Source organism: Littorina saxatilis, linkage group LG6 (assembly GCF_037325665.1).
Source record: "Littorina saxatilis isolate snail1 linkage group LG6, US_GU_Lsax_2.0, whole genome shotgun sequence".
NCBI classification, from domain to species: Eukaryota; Metazoa; Mollusca; class Gastropoda; order Littorinimorpha; family Littorinidae; genus Littorina; species Littorina saxatilis.
This window is the reverse complement of record NC_090250.1, coordinates 12501209-12525139: the sequence shown is the minus strand read 5'-3', so window position 1 is coordinate 12525139 and position 23931 is coordinate 12501209. Positions and strand designations below refer to the sequence as shown.

General features: G+C 39.5%; 2 protein-coding genes across 2 annotated transcripts; one reads left to right on the top strand and one right to left on the bottom strand.

The window, feature by feature from the left end:
* Nucleotides 1-1583: 1583 nt before the first annotated feature.
* LOC138968537 (zinc finger matrin-type protein 2-like) lies at nucleotides 1584-7156 on the bottom strand. The gene is made up of 6 exons (XM_070341114.1): nucleotides 6961-7156; nucleotides 6339-6476; nucleotides 4703-4773; nucleotides 2909-2982; nucleotides 2559-2704; nucleotides 1584-2065 (listed from the first exon to the last, which is right to left on the bottom strand). The coding sequence occupies exons 1-6, from the start codon at nucleotides 7087-7089 to the stop codon at nucleotides 1928-1930; spliced, it is 696 nt and encodes a 231-aa protein (XP_070197215.1). The 5' UTR covers nucleotides 7090-7156; the 3' UTR covers nucleotides 1584-1927.
* Nucleotides 7157-7202: 46 nt separating this feature from the next.
* Nucleotides 7203-23465, top strand: LOC138968532 (protein FAM114A2-like). The gene is made up of 13 exons (XM_070341108.1): nucleotides 7203-7258; nucleotides 7706-7827; nucleotides 9739-10479; nucleotides 11575-11697; nucleotides 12505-12698; nucleotides 14377-14680; nucleotides 15082-15243; nucleotides 15492-15580; nucleotides 15851-15925; nucleotides 16633-16772; nucleotides 17118-17190; nucleotides 17476-17532; nucleotides 18828-23465. The coding sequence occupies exons 2-13, from the start codon at nucleotides 7764-7766 to the stop codon at nucleotides 18924-18926; spliced, it is 2121 nt and encodes a 706-aa protein (XP_070197209.1). The 5' UTR covers nucleotides 7203-7258; nucleotides 7706-7763; the 3' UTR covers nucleotides 18927-23465.
* Nucleotides 23466-23931: the final 466 nt, after the last annotated feature.

Here is a 23931-nt window from a genome sequence, read left to right as displayed (position 1 = left end):
TATCGCGAAGGGGAAAGGGGGGAGATGGGATAGAGCCACTTGTTAATTGTTTCTTGTTCACAAAAGCACTAATCAAAAAATTGCTCCAGGGGCTTGCAACGTACTTTGATTGTTGATTTTGTTATTTAACCATTGTTACACAGATATGAGCTCCAGGGGTCTACATTATCAACAAAAATGCATGTTTTTGATCAACGCTTGTTCATTATGAAGATACCTGGAGCTTATATCTACATCATTTTAGGATAGTCCAACCATCTAGTGACGTAATACACCAGGTATTATCCGACAGGTCTGGCCGACAAACCTACCAGCGCGATCCAGAGCAACTGAAAAATGGCAACATGGTCCCAACCAAAATGGTGCAGAACAGTTCCCCCACCCGTGGGACCCATGCCATCCAAATAGGGATGCACTTTTTTTACCGCTGAATAAGGCTAAACACTGTAAAATTCCTTCTGAAATTCCATATGGGTTGTACATGACCCACACCAGGAAGGTCCTATGGTGTTTGAGTCATGAAGTCTCAAGCAAAAACTCCCAAGATATCCAGACAGAGATACAGACACTTTTCAGGCATGGGAATTGTCCACATTTCCGCCGACATTTTTGTTGTGTTCCGCCGAAAAAATAAATGGGGGAGGCAAAAATGGTTATGAAAACTGAATTGAATGGCAAACTTGGAGCTCAGAAGACACCAAATTGCACAGTTTGGGTTCTTTGGAAAAATATTTTCAGGGGGGCATGCCCCCGGACCCCTTCACGCCGTCGACTTTGATATTTCAGCCTTTTTTACTTTATCCAATTCCCATGCCTGACTTTTGTGAAGCTCTTGGTCATCCATGACCCAGGAAGCATGGTGAAGGCTAAGGGTACGACCTTCGTGTGTACGCTATCATGTTCATCACCACAGATCTGTCTAGGCTTTAACATGGAATAAGAGTACCGGGTAATCCTTTCACTGGGACACATGAAAAATCAATGGCGGGACTGCATCCTGTGCAGAATGCAATTTTTTTGCGGAATACATTTCACAGGTTTGTTTTTATTTTCTTCTTCTACATTCATGTGCTTAAACTCACACAAGCACTTGTGTTTTCGCACGGGTGGGTTTTTGGTTTTTCTGTTTTGGGTGGAATGCATGCTTGATATTTTCATGTTTCTATGACCAACTACTGAACTCGGATTACAGGATCTTTTCCGTGCTTACTTGGTCTTGCACTTGCGTGTACATACAAAAGTGGATAAGGCATAAGCAGGTCTGCACATAAGTTAACCTGGGAGAACAGAAAAATCTCAAAACTTAACCCACCAAGCTTCAAACACTCAACCTTCAACTCTCTATCCACTGGGCTATTGCGCCTGTCTGATTAGCAGGTTGACATACGTGTCACATGAAATTTATTCAACAAAAATTCCTGATCTGCACGGGAAGCAGCCAGACCGTTGATATTTGTTGGCGTATTATTAACTTAAAGTATACTCTTATCCTGCGTGAAAGCCTGAACAGATCTGTTGTGGTGAACATAATTGCTTACATGATAAGGAATGTACCTTTAAATGAACTGAGGGATATTGAACAGTAAGTTTAGGCATGTGTCCATTTATTTTTTAAACACAGTAAGATAAAAGTATATGATCATGTATGTTTTGAGAGAACAAAACCCTCTTTGAGGAGTGTTGGATGGTCCATGTGCCAAAGGCCCTCAATCCTAGCCTAGATTTAAGTACCACTTGTAGTTACTATTTACCGAGAGGGAATTAAAATAGAAAAATGAACAACTATTCAGCCTCATGTCACAAAGTGCATTCAGAATCGATGCAAAAACAGTATCAACTTGCTGAACTAACATGAATTTGGATGCTGTTGCAGAAGCCACATAGTCAATGTCACAGTGCACTGCATGGCACACAACCAAGGTAGAAATCAGTTGGACTTCTTGGAGCCACCAAAGCCAGAGAATCCCATAAGTGCTGCCATGTCCGGGTCACCGTCCTCGGAGTCGTCTGCTTTCCTTTTACGTTCTTTCCTCTTCTCCTTTTTGTGGGCTTTCACCTTCTCTTCCTGCACAATAAAATACATTAAGAAGATTAACATTATAATAATAAACTCTAAAATTCAAGGAGTTTGGAGAAAATGACGAAGTCGAAACGCAAGTCCTTGCACATGAATCGGGTTCAGCATGGGGATCACTTGAACCGCGCAATCAAATTCTGACGGGACACACATGCATGAGTAAGTGATTAAAACGGCTTCTCTGGAGAGTATGGGCCGAGCACTACCCATGCCATCCAAAGAGGGTTATGACCATAAACGACTATCACAAAAATCCCCATGACTCATGCTTTACTAAAAGAACCATGTAAAATGAGGTCAGCAGAAAGATCAAATAATGTTTCCAGAATGAAGTCTAAGCAGTTTGGTAGACACAGGAGTGTTTGTATTGGGATGGATTGTACACCACCCAGGAAGCATAGTAAAGGCTAAAAGACTCGCTGGTCTTGGGGAATTTACCCTGTAACATAGTGTTTCTAATCACTGGTAAAAAAGCATTTACCTCTTCTTTGATTTCTTTCAGCCTTTCTTCAATGTCATATTCTTTCTTCTTTTCCTCCTTTTTCTTCTTGTTCATCTCAAACCTCTGTCGCACTTGGTCCAAAGAAGATCTCTCAATCTTCATGGACATGCCCAAGTTTCTCTGATCTGTAACATCACACATTCATTACATTGATAATGGGTGAAAACAGACATGTAACAGTTTATCCATGTTCATATACAGAATGAATGAATACTAAAAAAGAATTTTATTAACCTTTGCTGAAACAGACTTATGAAAAGCAAGATCACTGTATTGGACTAAAAAAGTAAAATAAAAAAAACTATGAAACAAACTAAACAAAAACTCACGTTTCTTTCCATTGATGTGATCCAAAAAGTTGATGGAGTCTTTAACAACACAGTCACACACATTGCAGTAGTACCTGAAAACAGACAACAAGAATTTATCCTGAGTACTTCGAGATGGGTAGGTAAAAACATGAACACATTCATCCTGTCGTATGAAACAGTATTTACCTACTCATACAGCACACATTCACACGCACACACACACTCTCCCTCTCTCTCTAAAAATGGTAATAATCAAGTTTCATAAAACATATTCAATTTACAATAGATCAGCCACTACTAGTACAATGCTCTAATATTGCATAAATATTATATCAAATCAAAAACTCATTGTATGTCAGTATTACTATTAGCCTTTCTTACCTTACATCGTAAATGAAATACCGTACAGATCACAGTTGATTTGCACTAAGTAATCTGTACTCTTCTCCACTTTCTATCATTCTAATCACTACCTCGACAAACCAAGACAAGAAATTATGCTGTCAGTATCATTCATCTCATGGAAAATGAGAAAATAGTCAACTGGATAACATAACGTCACGCTCATAAGATAATTGCCTTTGTCATCATTTTCACGAGTTTTCATTCACAAACACCTGGGAAATAAATCTCATGTTCCCCATGCAATAAATCGAGGTGGTGAATGGGTTTGAGCTTTCAGGTGAAACGTGGATTGTCAAAATAAAAGCCAATCAGGCTGATTGTTTGATGTGTGGAACCATCGCGGCTTTGGATTTGTGTTTCCGAGGACAACGATTGTAAGCATTCACTCTCAAAGACCCAATCAATGTTGATAATTACCGCGGCGACTCATGGTCAATTTGCAACTTATCTCTGTAATCGCAAAATCCACAACGAAAAGTCATAAACACTTAAAAAGAAAAGAAAAGAAATATGCTCAACACTTACTGAACTCACACGTATGATCGCAGCTCTGTACATTTTCAGACTGGAAGAAAAGCGTCAACAAGCTACGTTTGACGTCACATACAAGGTTGACGTGTTATCTCGAGCTACTGTGACGATGCTTTGTGGTCCGGTGTTGGATTCTAAAAATTCGTCTCCCTGTGGGTTATTGTGCTTTTTGTTGCACAACCAAAATGACAAAAACGATGTTTGGTGGCTTGTCGTCAGACCAGCATTTTGTTGTTGGTCCTCGGGGAGCATATCGCCTTTTGTGTCATATTTATCAACCGCGGCCTTGGTCGATAAAGATGAAACAAAAGACGATATGGTCCCCTTGGACCAACAAAAAAGCTGGTCTGTCAACAAGCCACCAAACATCTTATAATGTCATTTTTTGATGTTTTGAGAAAAACGCAAAAACTTTCTTTGGTTTCTGAACAATCTGCCTATCTCATTTTAGTTATAAGTTGCAAACTGCCTATCTTGAGCGGTGACAGCTGGATTAATGTGAGATAAAGAGCTTACAGCAAATTTTCAATCAGCAAAACTGCCTAACAACCCACAAAGAGCTTTTGCATTCTTTCACATTCTCAAAACAAGTCTTCCTGTATCATAAAGAAAAAGTGCCTAACTCGAGAAACGAGATCGGCAGTTTTGCTTACGTTACTGTGGCAATGGTTTTTGATGGTCTGAGAGTTTGTACTCTCTAACACTTGATAGATACCCTTCCAGTAGCTTCCCCTGTAGTTTCACTACAGAAATGCCTAACACTGAGATAGGTATTTTTCTTATGAGTGTGACGATAACATGAGCAGAAATCTTGGCCTTTTTATTTTTACCAACTGTGACAAAGACATTTTGTGTTACTTAATTTTCAACACTTACCCTCCCTGTTGTGATGCCGGTGTAGTTTTTGTGATGACAACAGATTTTCCGAGTTTTGAGTCAAGGTCAACCTGATAAAAAAAATCCAATCCAGGAGCATTAAGTTAACAGAAGCTGATCTGTCAGTCAGAGTTAGATGGCAGGTAAGTAAAAATACTCATGAATGCTGGTTTTTTTACCCCCGGTTCATGTGAAGGTCTCTTAATTCAGAAAAACTCATTAAATTAAAACTGTCAGATAATCTGCATAAGACACAGCCCTTGTTGAGAACACTAACAATCGTTTTAATTGAAATGGATACATCAGAAACCAGATAATGACCTTATTTGAACTAATTGATAAAGTGGGCTGTGTGTGAAGGAATTCCTTCAAAGGTTTTTTATCTCCATTCGGATGGTGTGGGTGGTGTAGGATCCATACTCTACGAAGAGGCAATAAAACATAAATTTACTTCTGTTGAGATGGTGCAGGTAAACGATACTCTTTAAATTGAACTCCTTTGCATGACTGTGATTTCGAAGGCATACTGCCATAGAGGTTACCCAATCCCTCTCACGGAACATTACATAAATAAGCCAAAAACAAGTATTCTATGGTCAGAAAAAAATACTTCTGACCACATTACATACTTTAGTTTATGGTCCCTGGGAAATTCTGCCCAGCAGCTAGAATTGTGCTACCGAGGTGGTTGGGGATTGTGGTGTAGTCAGCTACCTGCACTATTGGTAGAATAACTGTGCCTGTGGTCTTTCACATACAATATTGGTTACAGGGTGGTTGGATGTGTATGGATATGGTCTTGGAATCATCACATAAAGTTGACCCAAGTCTGTCCAGACCTGGATTTGAATCTATGACTCGTAAGGATCACAAATCAAGCGCTCTACCAACTGATTTACCAAACCCGACTATCAACATTCAACTGCACATCTGAAAACAAACAAACCCTCACATTATAGGCAAAAGCTATACATATATATACACTTCAAGTGTATACAGGATCGATGGGTCTGTATACTCCGACAATGAAAAGCTCTGGTACAACTCTAAGCCAATGAGATGCCCTCTTACAAGTCGTAGGAAGTTGCCAAAGAAAATCAAGCTGATGTATTGACTTTTGCCATTTCTTTTTCTTTGTAAACTCGGATGGCAATAATGTACACTCACATAGTATGCAACCACTTCTAGGTCGATGCACACTCAAAGTGTGTTCCATACTCAGACAATAAACTGCCGTGCTGTGTCAGTGTATGTTTGTCCAAAGCGTGCTTTGATACTATGAATCGAAGGTGCACTGCATTCCTTCGCAAAATGGTGTTGAATGACACTCCGAGTGTTGACACTCCGAGAATGTAATCTACATTACAGTAAAGGCCGTGCAGCATCAGATTGTTTTTGTTTTTTGTAATCTTTGATAACCAACTGCTCTGTGTGTTATTATAGCAAAGTGGCTTTGAATGGCAAATTTGCTTCGCAACCAGAAGGTAACGTCGGAGTATATATATATATATATATCCAGGGGTCAGAATCTTGTGTACACTCGGACTGCGTATATCCAGTGCGTACATTATAATACAAGCAAAAACAAAGAAAGTCCAATAGAATGTGCAAGCAATAAACAAAACAAAAAATGTACCTTATATTCACGAGGTTTAAGCAGCTCTCTCTTGACAGGAGGCCCTGAATCATCGTCATCATCGACCAGCAGTCTCTCCCGAGCAAGCTGTTCATACTCATCTTTGTCCCACTTGCGACGATGGTCACTAACTGGAGCCTGTAAGTGTAAGAACAAGCGATGTACACAAAATCAGCTCTTGCTGGATATGATCATATCATAACCCCCCCCCCCCCCCCCCCCTTTCTATCTGTTAAAGTACAAAAAGCCTCTCCCGCTTTGTATCTATCCAGTCCAGACGCATCCTGAACTCAGGTCAAAATGAGTTCGGCTAGAGAATGAGTGGACTCATTTTGACCTGAGTTCAGGATGGTCCAGACGATGTTGTACACATACATTTTGTGAACGTACAAACAAGGGTACACTTTTTTTCCCATAGATCTTTGAGTTCGAACACTGAAGAAAGCTCGACTAAACTTGTTAGTTAAAGGTCTTGAGATTTAGCGTTGTAACTTCGAACACTACTGGTTATTGTTGAACTTAACCAAGAGTTTTAACGAAAATGGGAACTATCATAAGAGTCATGTAGCTATGAGCTACTCAGTAAATAAAGTGTTTTTTTAGACCACTTCGCAACACTTACGTCGTAGGCGGACATCTTGAATATTTGTGATGCTGTTTCACGTACGAACACACTGAAAACCTTCAGACGAATACAATCTGTGTTAAATCTCACAGTGCTTCTAAATGCACACTTTGAAATGTGAGCCATAAGAAATATTTTTTTGATTTAAAATAGATACTTTTTAACATACTCTTTCTGCTGCTATAATGTCTTTTATTTTTATTTAAAATTCTGCTGTAAAGTACTCCAACTTCCGATGTCAACAGTATAAACACTTCCGGTCGATATTGACGTGGAGCACCTGCGGGCAACGAAGGTAAAATTAGAAGACAGATTCAGTGGTGTTGCTGCCTCAACTTTATTTAAAAAGTGTGCCTACTGTGTTTATTTGCTTATGCAAGTTCATATTTGATGAAATTAAAATTCTCCTGTCACAGCATTGGTCTGATTCATTACAATTTACATAATTTCTAAGTAAAAGTTTCACTTTCACTGTGTGAGTTTTCAATTTTCTCGTGCCATAAATAATCCCTACTTGTTTAATTAATAATAATATGTCCAGTTATGGCACTTTAGTGGTGAACACAACTCTTGAAGTAACAATTCTTTAAACCACACGCATCCATTTATAGTTGTATTTATATAAAAAGTTCTTGGATAACACTGACAGAAGGTAGTTCAGTTCACACATTTTATTTTAGTTTAGTTGCTGGGGATTATTTGGCTTGCTTAGTCTCAAGACTTTCATTTGTTTTGTTGACAGTGATTCATAGGCATATATATCTGAGACAACAAAAGTCGAAATCAAATAGAAAAAAAACATGTCAGACGACGAGGCCTTTGCCAGTGCTGAGGAAGGGGAGGAGGAGGCAAAAGGTTCAAAAGGTCTGTATTTATATTTTTGCGATTTATAACTTTTAGGTTATGTAGGTATTTATTTCCTTTAAAGCACTATTTACTTTAGTTTCTTCTTCTTCTTCTGCATCCATGGGATGAAACTGAAGTAGGTTTTTAATTGTACAGTGGAACCCCTTTTTAAGAGTAAGACCCCCCAATTTAAGAATCCCTCCCTTTTGAATTTAAGATTTTGTTTTCTCAGACTTTCTGTTCAAAACCTCTATACATTTACCTCCATTTTAAGACCCCCTCCTTTTTAAGACCTGATGTTCTCAGATTTTTTTGAGGTCTTAAAAAGGGGGTTCTACTGTATGACTGTTTTTACCCCATCATTTATTGATATAGGCAGCCATACGCCGATTTCAGAGGATGCATGCTTGCTATTTTCGTGTTTCTATAACACACCAAATTCTGACATGGATCTTTTTGGTGCATACTTGGTCTTGTGCTTGTGTGTACACATGAAGGGGGATAATTAAAGCTGTGGTCTATTTATGACTTTCCGGGGCTACGAGGTTGAAAAAAAAGGGATGAAAATCATGTACAGAATTCTGTACAGCAAACGCTACCCGAAACCCCACCTATACGGCGTGTATGACCTTGAGAGCTTCTGTCAACGCTTGAATTTTGCAGGGATAACATCCGGTTTGCTCTCTCAAGATTGATCATATTTTTATCTTCAAGAGAGATCAAGGGGAAAAAATAAACGCCCCGGCGAAGATTCAAACTCACGACCTCGGGACTTTGTGTCTGATGTCCTAACCACTAGGCTACTGCGCCAATTGAAAAAAAGATGGGAAAACATTGATATGAACTCATGTTATGTTATTATTGAAGCAGCATGATTTATAGCTCTATCCGCCCACTGTTCAAAAGTGAATACATGTATAACTTTTTCTTTGATATCTGTTTTCAAGTGCACAGAGCTTTGGAGAGATTCAATTACTGTTCTTGTCATTTTTCTTGCATGTAATATATCGCAGTTATTTGCATGGCGCGAATGTCGTGTAGCATGACGGTGTAAACATGTACTGCGATTCTGTGAAACATGTTTGCAAATAAAGGCAAATTTGAATGGCAATTTTTAGGTTTTTGCAACGCATGAATGGTAATTCAAGCGTAGAATGATATAAAATTATTATTTTTTCTATTTTTGACAACACTGGTGGAATGGACTAGCGGTTCAGACATCGGCCTCGACATTTCGATGCCCCGAGGCCTTGAGTTCGAATCCCTGCCAAGTCGTTTATTTTTTCTGCTCGATACTTCTTGACAAGTATACTCAGCTCTGAGAGAGCAAACCGGATGTTACCACTGCAAAATTCAAGCGTTGACTGAAGCTCTCAAGGTCATACACGCCGTATAGATGGGGTTTCGGGTAGCGTTTGCTGTTTTTCAGCCCTATCTTTTCAAACTCGTAGCCCCGGATAGTCATAAATAGACCACAGCTTTAAGGCACTGGCAGGTCTGCACATAAGCTGACCTGGGAGATCAAAAAAATCTCCACCCTTAACCCACCAGGCTCGGCTTATCCACTGGGCCATTTAGCACGTCACTTTAGTTTAGCAGTTTAATAGCCCTCATTCAATTTCTGGTCATGTCTTTGCTGTAAATTGTTGCTGTAAGTACAGATAAGATGATTAGTGTGTGTAATGTTGAGAATATTCATTGAAAAGCCTCTGCCGCCATCCACAAAAGGCTGTTGCAGATCACAGTTTTGATCACTCAGATCAGTTACACAGTTTTAGTTACAGCTCCAGTGTTTGTCTGCCAATTCGCCTGAAATTTAGCATGACACTTGCCATGCCTATGGTGGGTCTAGATAAAACTGTGCACTGATTGACTGAATGTTCACTCATGCTTTCAGTGACTTTGGTTTTTGTGTGTCTGCTTTTTCAGAAAAATCAACTGTAGTTGAAGAGCAGAGCAAGAGTGGGCAGGCTGCACCAGCAGAAAAAGGGGGCGCAAAGCCAAAAGGAAAACAGCAACAAAGAAAAAAGAAAGGAAAGGCACAAGGGAAAGCAACAGCTGAAGAAAAGGGAAAAGCAAGTCAAAAAACGTCCAGAGAGAAGAGTAGTGTTAAGGCAGACACAAGCACAGTTCAAGCAAAGGAATTCCAACCAACACCAGCTGCATCAGTAGAGAGCCAGGCGCCAGTGTCACAGTCTTCAGAACTTGTGCAACCATCCACAAAAGACTCCATCAAGGCAGACTCTGTCAGTGATAAACAAGACTCAAAACACGAAGATGTCAAAGATATTTCAACCACTGAAGGTTTACCAGATACGAAATATGAAACACCAAGAGGGCAAAAGCAAGAAGTGCTGACAGATCAAGATGCAGATAAATCTGTGGAAAGCAAGTCAGAAACCCAACCAGATAAAGACTCTGAGATCTCAGCAAAGTCAGCTGGGGATGTCCGGCAAAGTCTATCAAAGAACACCACAGGGGAAGACGCCAGGCTGGGAAACTCAGGGGAGCAGTCAATTCCAAGAGATGCTGATGGTGCTTCGCCAAATTCTGGGGAAGAGAAATTGGCAGAAGATGGCGCCAAGGATGAGGGAAGCTGGAACTGGGGCTGGGGGTCGTCCATCTTAAATGCTGCCACCAACTCCTTGGAAACATTCTCTTCACAAGTTGGTCAGTAAACACCACACATTTCATATGATGAATACCCATGCATACACTTCCTCTCCTTTTATGGAAAAGGCATTTAAAATCCTGTCAGTTGGACACACAAACTAAGTTGTAAAATGTGGGGTGGTTGAACAGCAGGAAGGAAGAATAATAAACATGTACAGTAATAATAAAGCACTATGATTGTGTCAGTACTAATTTAGACTCTTGATCAAAGATTGAGGGAAAATACTTACATTCAATTATGCATGAGAAAGTGCACTACATCTCTGAAACTGCTACATTTAGAAACAAACATGTCCACAACATGCCATTTGAAATTGCACTGTCAGATATCGTACAGAATAATTTTGGTTCATTTCCTGATCTAAATTGTCTACCCTTTTTACATTTAGTCAAGTTTTGACTACATGTTTTAACATAGAGGGGGAATCGAGACGAGGGTTGTGGTGTATGTGTGTGCGTATGTGCGTGTGTATAAAGCGATTCCAAGAAAACTACTGGACTGATTTTCAAAACATTTCACATGAGAGTTCCTGAGTATATTATCTCCAGATGTTTTTTTATGTCTTTGATGACGTCATATCCGGTTTTTTGTGAAAGTTGAGGCAGCACTGTCATGCTCTCGTTTTTCAATCAAATTGGTTGTAAGTTTGGTCAGGTAATCTTTGACGAAGCCCGGACTTTGGTATTGCATTTCAGCTTGGAGGCTTTAAAATTAATTAATGAGTTTGCTCATTAAAGTTGTCATTAAAATCGATTTTTTGCAAACTTCGTAAAATTGATTGCATTGTATTCCTCATCATCTCCTGAATTCAAAAATGTATAGATATGTCATGTTTACTATATAAATGTGCTCAGAATAAAAGAAAATAGGTTCAGCGGCGTGAGCGTGACCCGTCTCAGTCTTTTAGTATCATTAGCCGAGACTATCTCAATGTAGTCTCGGCGATGACTGGTTAGTGTTGTTGATCTTGACTAAATGTTTTTATATCGCTTCACGCGACTTGTGTAACTTCTACTGCTTAAAGTGTTGTCTGAGGAAGAGTGGTTATGTTGTTTGATTGATTTGATGTTGATTGATTGTTTCCTTTCCAGGTGAAGGCCTGACAACGATCATAGACAGTGTGGAGTCCAGTCTTGGTGTGCCCAGTCCTGAGGACGTAGCCAAAGCAGATTCTCCTACTGAGCTGGACACAGTACCCGGTGAAGAGGATACAGGTAAACTTACCATACACATTCTCAGCCACTCAATTTTTATTTTGTTACATATCTACACATGTTTGTCTTTGACATTCTGAAGTTCAAAAGCACAAAGTGTGACTTTAGAGGTGTATTCCTGGCACACACACAAAACCTTCTCTCAAATTACCTGAAGAGGTACTGTTTGGGATTTGGAATAATGACATCACATACCACATTGTGTAATAAGGTATGATACTGATAAATGAACACCCTGGCGGTGACCTTATGTGTGTCTTTTCTCTGCCGATACGAATAAGTCACTGACACAAATGTTATTCTGGAAATTCTTTTTCGTTTCATTGGGAGACACATCACTTTTACATGACACCATTATTTGCATTTTTGAAGTCTTCTCAAACTTTCCTTCTCTTTTCACTCTAGAGATTTCACTCTGTTAAGTGGGATGGTCAAGATTGACAAGAAGTAACCTCTTGGTTTATCAATGTTGCATCTCATTAAATGATTGTTTGTACATGTATACTGTATGATACAAATTTTAAATGCTGTTTTTAATATAGTTATTTTATATGTTAATTCTTCACCTTTAGCTCCAAGTTTACGACATAGGGTTTCATGTCTGCATTTTAACAAACCAGGGAGAGAGAGTGAGAGAGTTTGTATATTTAGCCTAATCCTATATTCCTACTGTTTCTCCTGGGATCTCAGTGGAACTTGGTGGTATTTGCTAGATTACGGATTTGATTTCTTTAATTTAAATCCAGTGGATTTTGTCTACTAGAGTTTGTATCCCTGAAATTATGCAAAAGGATATTACTTTTGCAGTGACTGCCCAGCCACATGAAAAGGAAGCCTCAGAGGAAGCGTTGGCAGCAAAACGTGCAGCAGAGACCCAGAAAGGCGAGGAGGACAAAGAGGCAGAGCAGACAGCAACACCTGCAGCACAGGAGGAGGAGGACGCGGCCAAAGCAGAGGGCAGCTGGCTGTCAGGATGGGGCATGTCCAGCATCAGTAACATGGTAACAATCATCTCTTTGCTTGTGCTCTAACAGGGATTATTTCACACACAAACACATGTCTAGCATCAGTACGATAGCATGGTAATAATCGTCTCTTTGCTTGTGCTCACACAAACACATGTCTAGCATCAGTACGATAGCATGGTAATAATCGTCTCTTTGCTTGTGCTCACACAAACACATGTCTAGCATTAGTACGATAGCATGGTAATAATCGTCTCTTTGCTTGTGCTCACACAAACACATGAACGCATGCACACTCATGCACGCACACACACGCAGTTTTGTCAATCTGTGTATCAATCTGTTAATCAAATGAGTAATGACTCTAAGCAAGTATGAAGCTTTATGTTACTTCTTAGCCATTGTTAAAAATAAACGATACTGATAAAAAAAAACAAAAAGACGTCTTTTTTTTTTTTACCCTCTCTTTCAAAAGCCAAACAAAGTTCGAAAGAGAAAAAGACGTCATGACATGCATCATAACGTCTCTTAAAGATTCTGTCACTTCTACTGCATATCTCACGAGGAAGTGACAAAGAATTTTGAGAATGAAGTTTGTCTATGTGTTTGTTTGTTTGTTTGTTTAACGCCCAGCCGACCACGAAGGGCCATATCAGGGCGGTTGTCTATTATGTGACTTCGACATATCAGCAGTACAAAATTAATCATAAGGTCACCACCAGGATGCGCATGTATCAGTTTTAAATATAGCATTAAGAGCAAATAGATTAGGGGGACTTCCTTAAAAAATGATAATGTTTGGCTTAAAATTATCCATGCAAAATATTTATATTTAGTCAAGTTTTGACTAAATATTTTAACATCGAGGGGGAATCGAAACGAGGGTCGTGGTGTATGTGCGTCTGTCTCAGTGTCTGTCTGTCTGTCTGTCTGTGTGTGTGTGTGTGTAGAGCGATTCAGACTAAACTACTGGACCGATCTTTATGAAATTTGACATGAGAGTTCCTGGGTATGAAATCCCCGAACGTTTTTTTCATTTTTTTGATAAATGTCTTTGATGACGTCATATCCGGCTTTTCGTGAAAGTTGAGGCGGCACTGTCACGCCCTCATTTTTCAACCAAATTGGTTGAAATTTTGGTCAAGTAATCTTCGACGAAGCCCGGACTTCGGTATTGCATTTCAGCTTGGTGGCTTAAAAATTAATTAATGACTTTGGTCATTAAAAATCGGAAAATTGTAAAAAAAAATAAAAATTTTCAAAACGATCCAAATTTACGTTGATCTTATTCTCCATCATTTGCTGATTCCAAAAACATATAAATATGTTATATTTGGATTATAAACAAGCTCTGAAAATTAAATATATAAAAATTATTATCAAAATTAAATTGTCCAAATCAATTTAAAAACACTTTCATCTTATTCCTTGTCGGTTCCTGATTCCAAAAACATATAGATATGATATGTTTGGATTAAAAACACGCTCAGAAAGTTAAAACAAAGAGAGGTACAGAAAAGCGTGCTATCCTTCTTAGCGCAACTACTACCCCGCTCTTCTTGTCAATTTCACTGCCTTTGCCATGAGCGGTGGACTGACGATGCTACGAGTATACGGTCTTGCTGAAAAATGGCAACTACTTGACTAAATATTGTATTTTCGCCTTACGCGACTTGTTTTATATTGCATTTCTGAAGGCAAATTATTTTCCCAGGGCAAGTCTTTGGTCAACAAGAGTCAAAATCTGATGAACACTGGGTTTGAGAAAGCAGAAAACTTAGCAGCCGGTGGCCTTGACATTCTGGAAACCATCGGCAAGAAGACGTACACAACACTGACAGAGCATGATCCTGGTCTGCGTCGTGCTCGGGAGTTCCTGCATCTGCGAGATGAGAAGCCGAGCCTGTCGTCAATGTTGCGAGAGGCCCAGGAACAAGCTGATGTTCAGGCCAAGCGGGATGAGGAGTCCGAGGAGGCTCTCAAAGTTAACTTCACTGCTTTGTTTGAGGACAACCAAGGTTGGTATGCTTTCATTTGCTTTTCTTGCCTGTGTTTTGTAGACTGTGAATCATGTTGCTGCTTTGTACATTAACAAATTCTAACAGTGCATGACATTTAAAAAAGAAAGATAAGTTTATTGTTCCACTCAGTTTCTCTCTCTCACTCTCTCCTTCTCTTTCATCTTCTCTTTCCCTCACGATTTTGGCAATTATTTCCCATTTGACATTGTAGGCCCATCACAAGCATTGGTGTGTGTCTCAAAAACGTGTACAGGAATCCCATGTCAATAATTGTCCGAGCAAAAGCAAGGGTTCTCACTCTTTCACTACCAATACAAACCCGACAGAGTTGTTTCTGAAATCGTCTATTAAGGACAACGTTAAACCAATTTGCCAGACTGTGTTGATGGAATGTGCAGGACTTGCTCATCTTGAAGCACTGGAGATGCTGTCAAACCGCAGCGAGCGCAAAGTCCAGTCCTTGCTGTCGGCCATGGAGGAGGACATGCTGGAAAACATCCGCCCTCAGCTGGTGGAGATAAAGGACACATTCCAGCAAGCCTTTGAGAAGGAAGAGGCTGGTGGGTGTCTTCACATGCTTGTCATCACTCTCTTTGCACTCCTGTCACTTTTGTCATGTATGGAGTTTTATTTCACACCTTGCAAGAGCCATGTTAAAAGACTTGCCTGATAAGTCCTGTCATGTGGGTTTTGGACATGGTTTTTAACATGAACCAGTCTCCCTGCTTGGTTCCGGGGTGTCCTATTGTGGCAGGTAGCACATTATCAATAAATTGGTATGTAATAGATCATTGTTTTTGACGCGCAGGTGAGGAGTCGGAGCATGACTTCAGCAAGCTTGTGACAGAGAATTTGTCCGAGTTACACCTGGGAACTGCACCTGACAAACTGAATAAGGTAGGCTAGAGTACAAGACAGGATCATGTATATGATGACTCCCTGTTTGTAATGACCACTTTAGGTTGGTCCATTGAATGGTCGTTGTGGACATGTTCACCTGTATATGTGGTCAGATTTGTAATACATGCCAGACTATCCATAATTAATCTGGCAATTAATCTGCTTCAAAGTTGGCTGAAAGAATTCCATTTAAGCATTAGACAATTTGATCCAGTAGATAGTTAAAAATAAAGTAAACATTGTGATGCAGTGTTCTTTCTCTTTCAGGTGCAAGAGAATGTTCGACAATGGATAGCAGACTTCTATTCACATGAGGATCACAGCGAAATATCTGATGCTAAGGTCTGATTATAGTGTATTATATTATAACGTCTTCTTGTTTTTAATTATGAAAAAATTTCCTTTATTGTATAATAGATTTCTAAGATAAAGGGGATATTTAGGCTTGTTCATAGAGGGTTCATTACCAACTCTGTTGTTTCATTTGATAGAAAAGTACAGAAAGGAAATACATTCTTTGAAATGGGCACACCAACTAAGCTCTAGAAAATGACTTGTAGGGCTAATGGCTGCATGTATCCAAACTGGCACACAACATTAGTCCTCAACAAAGTACAAAAGTCACCTTCAGAATTCAGATGATCATTCCTTGGCATTCCACAGTAATCCAGATTTTGTACTGATATCATAGTAGCATCTTGTTTAAAAACATGAGTACAAAAAGGCAAAAGTAATGAGGTACAGTTGAACCCCCTTTTAAGACACCACAATTTAAGATTTACCCCTTTTTTAAGACCTTGATTTTTCAGGTTTTCTGTTCATAATCTCTGTAAATGTACCCCCATTTTAAGACCGTATTTTCTTAGAGTTTAGGGGGTTCCCCTGTACCATAGAAGTTACTGTAGCTGCCTGCTCCCAAAGGGCAGGTCAGTGGTGGACAAATGTGCACAAGGTAGACATGACTTTGGTGCACACTGATTTGCCAGTGACCTGGGAGGGACGTGATGTTGGCTGGTTTGACGTGATGTTGGCTGGTTTGTTGCACACAGGAGGTCCAGCAGCGTGCCATCCAGTCCTTGGCGGACGTGACGTCCAAAGCTGTGGAACAGTTCCACAAGGCTGGGGAGCTGGTTCTCATGCAGAAAGACGAGGAGAAGAGCTATACCCACAGAGCTCAGAGTCTGGCCAAGTAAGACCAGACATTTTTCACAAATCTGGTCATACTTCCCATACATTTTTCACAAACCTGGTTGTACTTCCCATCTAGCAATTCTGTGAAAGGGAAACTAGGTGCAACCAGTCACTTTCTTGAAATGATCACCTTTTGTCACAGGCAAGGTAGACACGTTTTGGCCAGCTTTTTTTCACATATGTACGGCGAAATATTACAGGTAAGAGCTGGGTGGTTCATTTTAAGCAATGAAATTCAGAGCTACTGTAAAGGCAACATGACGAGTGTTAGCATTGTTTTGATGGCAAGAATTTGATGAATGAAGCATATTGATGTGCTGTGCAAAATTGATGTTTCTTGCAGGTTGTCCAGTGTGCTGGTCACTGAAGTGGACATTCTGGCTTCCAAGTTCTCGCAGTGTCTCAACAAAATTGGGGTACGTACAAAACTAATATACACAGTCATTACTTTGCTGTTAGAGGCTTCAAACATTTGAAGGAGATGGACAGACCTTTTGTAGTTGGAATGTACTTGATCTGACAGAGCATTGATAAACTACCAGAGCTACGGTTTTGACACATTTTCCATGCCATGTGTACCCTTACCAGACGATATAACTTAACAGTGTACTTGTTCATTTGTTCTGTGAAACCAAGTGAAAGGGGGTTGTTATCTACAACTTATAAAGAGATTTGTATTGCTCACTTTTGTTCCATTGCAGGAAGAGAAAAAGACAACAGAGGAAGTCAACCCAATGGTGACCAGTGTCTACTTAGAGGTAACACCACGCCGTGAATTACTGTTTCTTTTCAAATGTTAAAGTGTACCACAGAGGGCATCATTTCTTTTCAAATGTTAAAGTGTACCACAGAGGGCATCATTTCTTTTCAAATGTTAAAGTGTACCACAGAGGGCATCGTTTCTTTTCAAATGTTAAAGTGTACCACAGAGGGCATCGTTTCTTTTCAAATGTTAAAGTGTACCACAGAGGGCATCATTTCTTTTCAAATGTTAAAGTGTACCACAGAGGGCATCATTTCTTTTCAAATGTTAAAGTGTACCACAGAGGGCATCGTTTCTTTTCAAATGTTAAAGTGTACCACAGAGGGCATCATTTCTTTTCAAATGTTAAAGTGTACCACAGAGGGCATCATTCTTTTCAAATGTTAAAGAGGGCAGCTGACCGGTTTCAGGAGCATAATTCTCATCAATTTCAATGTGTGTTTGTGTGTGTGTGTGTGCATCCGTGTGTGTGAGAGAGAGAGATAATGATAATGAATGTTCTATAAACCTTTTCTGTCATTTGTGAAGAAAAATAATACTTGAAGTTTAAAATAAAAGTACAGCTTTGTTATGTTATATGTTATATGAAGTCTTATATCGCGCGCGTATCTCCAGACTCGGACTCAAGGCGCAGGGATCTATTTATGCCGTGTGAGATGGAATTTTTTACACAATACATCACGCATTCACATCGACCAGCAGATCGCAGCCATTTCGGCGCATATCCTACTTTTCACGGCCTATTATTCCATGTCACACGGGTATTTTGGTGGACATTTTTTATCTATGCCTATACAATTTTGCCAGGAAAGACCCTTTTGTCAATCGTGGGATCTTTAACGTGCACACCCCAATGTAGTGTACACGAAGGGACCTCGGTTTTTCGTCTCATCCGAAAGACTAGCACTTGAACCCACCGCCTAGGTTAAGAAAGGGGGGAGAAAATTGCTAACGCCCTGACCCAGAGTCGAACTCGCAACCTCTCGCTTCCGAGCGCAAGTGCGTTACCACTCGGCCATCCAGTCCTCTTTGGATAATTTTAAATATACACAAAAGTACATAATTGAATAATTTAGCTTTGTTGTAGAAAATTAAACAGCAGTATAGAACTTTGTGAAACCATGTACGTTGGTGAAATTCTGTCTCAATTTGCTGAAAGATAAATGAGCACATGTTCACTGCCAATGTTGATTTGCCATTTTGTTTGCTAAATGAATGAGAACTGTTAAAGCCCCAGATTGTTTGTTCTCCCTGCTCATTGTTGCAGTGCATTGTTGTCTGTTGTTTCAGGCCAGCAACGCCAGTGGTTACATCCAGGATGCCTTTCAGCTGCTGCTCCCCGTGCTTCAACACGCTGCCATACAGTCGGCACTGGCCCTGTCTTTGTAGCTTGAGGAATGCTGTCAGTCTGTATATAGTGGTCAGGATCTGTAAGCATTGACTGTTGCTGCAACACGGCATTGACTGTTGCTGCAACACGCCATTGACTGTTCCGTGCAGTAAAAGAGGATAGGAAATTTATAAGAAATCTCGGCTGAACTGTACGAGAAAGTTACCACAAAAACGGAAGCCAGTCGCAGATCCGGATGGGTCGAAATAACACGCACACCTCAGTTTCAACCAATCCCAGTGTTTACTTTCTCGTGCACCTCAGCCCAGCACTCGCAACTTTTTGTTTTATTTCTCTGTGGTCTGGCTTTCTTTTTTGACCAGGTCTGGGGAAAATATTGGATTTAGAAATGAATACTGATGTGTAGAATTGTACAGTGTGAAGGGATTCTTTTTGGTTGTGTGCACATCTTTTCTTTGCAAAATTGTTTGAACTTCATGTACTGGAATGGAAAATATTGTATGTTTACACTTTTTCAGGTGCCAAATGTCTGTTCATATGTTATGTTCTTTGATGCATCTTCAAGTGTTTTGTTTGCAACACCATGTTCTAATAAGTTCCAAATACTGAATATGTGGAGAATAGACTGTACCAGATTTTCTCAGAGTTTGTGGACACTGTAAAAGCATACATGGTAATACCACATGGGCAGTTTCCAACTTGTGGGAAACTATATTTAGAAATTTAGAGTTTTTCGCAAGACTTTGAATGTTTTTAGGTTTGCAGTTGACAGATATCCTTTCAAGATAATTAGATTTTAAACTGGTATGCATACATTCTGCAAAGATGTTTAGGGACTGTAAGAAATACTTTTCTAATTTGACACTTTTGATGTACATAACCCTCAAAATGTGGATTGTATACAATACAACCCCCCTTTGAGACTCCCTAAAATTGGAGACAATCTTACAGGCAATCCATTCAAGGAAGAATAAGTTTCAAGGAAATAAACAAGACCAAGGGTCCAGGGTGCCGCGTAGGTCCCCTGGGGGTCTGGGGGCAATGCCCCCATAAGCGGAAACATTTTGGCCTTGTAAATATGCATTTAACCCCCTCTGATGTTTTTATTTTAATTTAATTTTATTTATGTTTTTGCTTTCGCGGAAATCCACAAAATCACAGGGGAAGTGCTAAAATGGATGTAAATTTACAGAGGTTATTAACAGAAAATTTTAAAAAGGGTTAAGTCCTAAATTAGGGGTTCTTACATGAGTTCTACTGTACTGGTAAGCATAGCTTCTGAAAACGTGTTTTGAAATTGAAAGAAATGTTCTAAAATTTAATTGGTACAGCATTGTCAAAATTTGGAGTCCCTTCTTTGGTGAGTTTGTAAAAAGAAAACGGGAAGTGTTCCAACCACAGCATCATGCTGGCCTTCCCTGAAGCATATAAATAATAATGATAATAATAATAACTTTACTATAGCGTGAGTCCCATCAATTACCTCCAGGCACTTAAATCTGCTCCAATAGACGAATTCCTGAAATAACTTTTGCTGCGGAAAAAGGAGGGCAAACAAACCCGCGTGACAAAATCGGCCAATCACTATTGAGTTGCGTGTCTTACATGTGCTCGCGACAACGTGTAGCAACACGCCGCTTGCTAGTGATTGGCCTATTTTGTCACGCGGGTTTGTTTGCCCTCTTTTTTTCCGCAGCAAAAGTTATTTCCGAACATCGTCTATTTGTGCCAGACCGCACCATTTTGTATGTAAATTTCAAAATGTGTTCAGGAAATGTCCGGGATTTTTTAATTTTCTTCAGTGAGAGCCTTGATTTTGACTTGATGTACTTAATGTAGAAAGTTTGTCCCGGCTCTATTAAGAAAGGGCACACATCTGAGTAAAATCCCAGTTACATGGGTGCAACCTGGAAAATTCCAAAAACCGGCAAAAGTTGGGGCCCAAGCTTTTTTAGTATTTAAAATGCCAAAAAAAACCTCTACTGGAACAAAAACATCGGCAGCCGATGAAACAAAAAACCGGCTGCCGGCGTGTAGCCGGCAGAGTTGCACCCATGCAGTTATCACACATGCATCCCAAACAATGGTTTTCCACCTTTGGTTCGTTCTACTAGCGTGTTGTTCCGGTGCCTGGTTTTGTGGGTTCACTTGTACAAGGATTTTTTTTTTATGGATAGGGTTTCAATTACGTGTTCTCATGTATAGACAGCTGAGATTTACAGCTGTATTAGACTTACACAATATACTTTTTATAATCGCTCAGTGAGCTTTCAAGAGACTCGAAATTAATTTCTCTTCTTTGGTGCAGTTGTTGGTGCTTTTGTTATTTTAGTTTATAAATGATATGTTGAAGTTTGATATTCCAAATACCTAAACTTGCTGAAGATATTGATTGTGCAGTATAGGACCAGTGTGGTTATGTTTTTTTCTTCTTGTTTCGTATATCTGATGTTTTATTTCCCCTGCATAAACAACCTATTTTTGTGCTGGTAACAACACAGTCATAATAAGGAACTGTGTGCATATACATACCTCAATCTTGGTGTAGGTTAAAATCATTACTTCTGCACCTGATTATGATAAATGTCAAGGTAAGAATATTTATGTACTGTATGTAACTGATCCCCACCCCCCCCCCCCCCCCCCCCTTTTTTACATTTAGTCAAGTTTTGACTAAATGTTTTAACATAGAGGGGGGAATCGAGACGAGGGTCGTGGTGTGTGTGTCTGTGTGTGTGTGTAGAGCGATTCAGACTAAACTACTGGGCCGATCTTTATGAAATTTGACATGAGAGTTCCTGGGTATGATATCCCCGGACGTTTTTTTTCTTTTTTTCGATAAATACCTTTGATGACGTCATATCCGGCTTTTTGTAAAAGTTGAGGCGGCACTGTCACACCCTCATTTTTCAATTAAATTGATTGAAATTTTGGCAAAGCAATCTTCGACGAAGGCCGGGGTTTGGTATTGCATTTCAGCTTGGTGGCTTAAAAACTAATGAGTGAGTTTGGTCATTAAAAATCGGAAACTTCTAATTAAAATTATTTTTTTAATAAACGATCCAAAAACAATTTCATCTTATTCTTCGTCATTTTCTGATTCCAAAAACATATACATATGTTATATTTGGATTAAAAACAAGCTCTGAAAATTAAAAATATAAAAATAATGATCAAAATTAAATTTTCGAAATCGTTTTAAAAACTATTTCATCTTATTCCTTGTCGGTTCCTGATTCCAAAAACATATAGATATGATATGTTTGGATTCAAAACACGCTCAGAAAGTTAAAACGAAGAGAGGTACAGTAAAGCACAGCGCAATCGCTACCGCGCCAAACAGGCTCGTCACTTTCGCTGCCATTTGCACTAGCGGCGGACTACGTTCAGTTTCATTCTGTGAGTTCCACAGCTTGACTAAATGTAGTAATTTCGCCTTACGCGACTTGTTTGTTTTGTTGTTGTTCCTGTGTTGTTGTTTTGCAGAGATTAAAAATTGAAACGTTTGAACCAAGATATATTACCTTTAGATTTCTTTCCGTATACTTTACCGAGTTTCTTACACAATTCAGATGAATAACACAGTAAAAGACATGTCTGACAGTGTTGATGGGTTTCTGTGATAGTGTAAATGGGAGATTCCGAAAACAATCAGAATCTCCGTGTTGTTCTAAAGTGTAGCAGTTAATATCAGCATTATTTCTTCACTCTAGTGTTAACCATTAGATAATAAAACATTCTTCTATAGCGCTGTTCACCGCCAGATAAGTCTCATGGCGCTTTAAAAATCCATCATACAATACAAGCATTAATAGTTAACATTTAGATGTCCTATCTTCTAGCACTAGACTTGGCCACAGTATAGTATCACTTGATATCAGCTTTTTTGCTTGTATTCTTATGTGCCACCTCATGCAATGTCAGTGTATTTATGACAGTGATAAGCCTCTGTCATAAAATGGTTCAAACAGAAATCCAAATCTGTGATAAAGAATTGTAATACTGACCAGCGTAGGCACTTGACTGACACATCTCAAAAACGTGTCACAGATTAAAGCAAGCGCTCTAAATGCATACAGCATGTATAATAGCGTTAGTGACAGTTATTCCAAACCATATTCCTGACACCTAAGAGAATAACAAGCATTGAAATTATTGTTTTGAGATGAAGATGCGACAGTTTAACTTTGTGGTTTTCTGCTGATCCGATGTTACAAGATGACTTTTGTAACCACAGCTGGAATGTGACTATGAGGCAGGATAATTCTTGAAACCATTGTTCAAGGGCAAGAAAATAGGCAACAGAGATTTTTTTCTTACACACTTTTCTTTATGTATGAAGAAGTAAACACATGGCAGTGTGATATTTTGCTTGTACATTTTGTTGGAGGTTGGCATATTGTGCCCTTTAGATTATATTTTCTGTTATGTGCTTGCTTGCTAAGGCCATTAGTTTGATTTGAAATTTGTGTATCAGGGTCATTTTCAAACTTTATTGCTAACTTTATTTGTGATTTTGTTTGCAACTGTGAATAAAAAGAATACTTGTCCTTCACGGTAATATGAATGAAAGCAGGTGAACTCGTATGTCCTCTTGTGATATGTTCAGTACCGTTGCTTATGCTTAACTCGACTACTGCTTAACTTTATGTAACTTAAAGGCACAGTAAGCCTCCCGTAAACCATCACTGATACTGTCAGCAGTGGTGTTGCCAGTCCACGGTCTTCGGTCTCTGACGCATTCCTTTCTGATTTGACGCATTGGACCTAGCCTTATCCGGTCATTGGACCGATAGTTTTTACGTTTTGGTGGTCAACTGACCGATACATATTCGTACAAGGCAGACAAGGTCTGCAATGAATGGAATGGGAGTTGCAAAGTCGGAAAACAAACCCCGATCGAAATGCTCATGTTCGCTACGAGTGAAAATGCACTCGGTGCCGAGTCCGTAATTGTCATCATTGACACTCGAGGCTGCGTTTACGGAAATACCCGATCCAGCCGGTGTACCTATTTACTGAAAACGGCGCAAACAGCGGAAA

What these genes read in the sequence shown, in the direction of transcription:
- LOC138968537 (XM_070341114.1), bottom strand. Translation starts at nt 7,089, where the DNA reads ATGGCTCACATTTCAAAGTGTGCATTTAGAAGCACTGTGAGATTTAAC. An exon ending in TTAAACCTCGTGAATATAAG is followed by an intron (nt 4,774 to 6,338) that starts GTACATTTTTTG and finishes TTTTTTTATCAG; the next exon opens with GTTGACCTTGACTCAAAACT. An exon ending in TCACATCAATGGAAAGAAAC is followed by an intron (nt 2,705 to 2,908) that starts GTGAGTTTTTGT and finishes GTGATGTTACAG; the next exon opens with ATCAGAGAAACTTGGGCATG.
- LOC138968532 (XM_070341108.1), top strand. Translation starts at nt 7,764, where the DNA reads ATGTCAGACGACGAGGCCTTTGCCAGTGCTGAGGAAGGGGAGGAGGAG. An exon ending in ACCCGGTGAAGAGGATACAG is followed by an intron (nt 11,698 to 12,504) that starts GTAAACTTACCA and finishes TTACTTTTGCAG; the next exon opens with TGACTGCCCAGCCACATGAA. An exon ending in TGTCCAGCATCAGTAACATG is followed by an intron (nt 12,699 to 14,376) that starts GTAACAATCATC and finishes TTATTTTCCCAG; the next exon opens with GGCAAGTCTTTGGTCAACAA.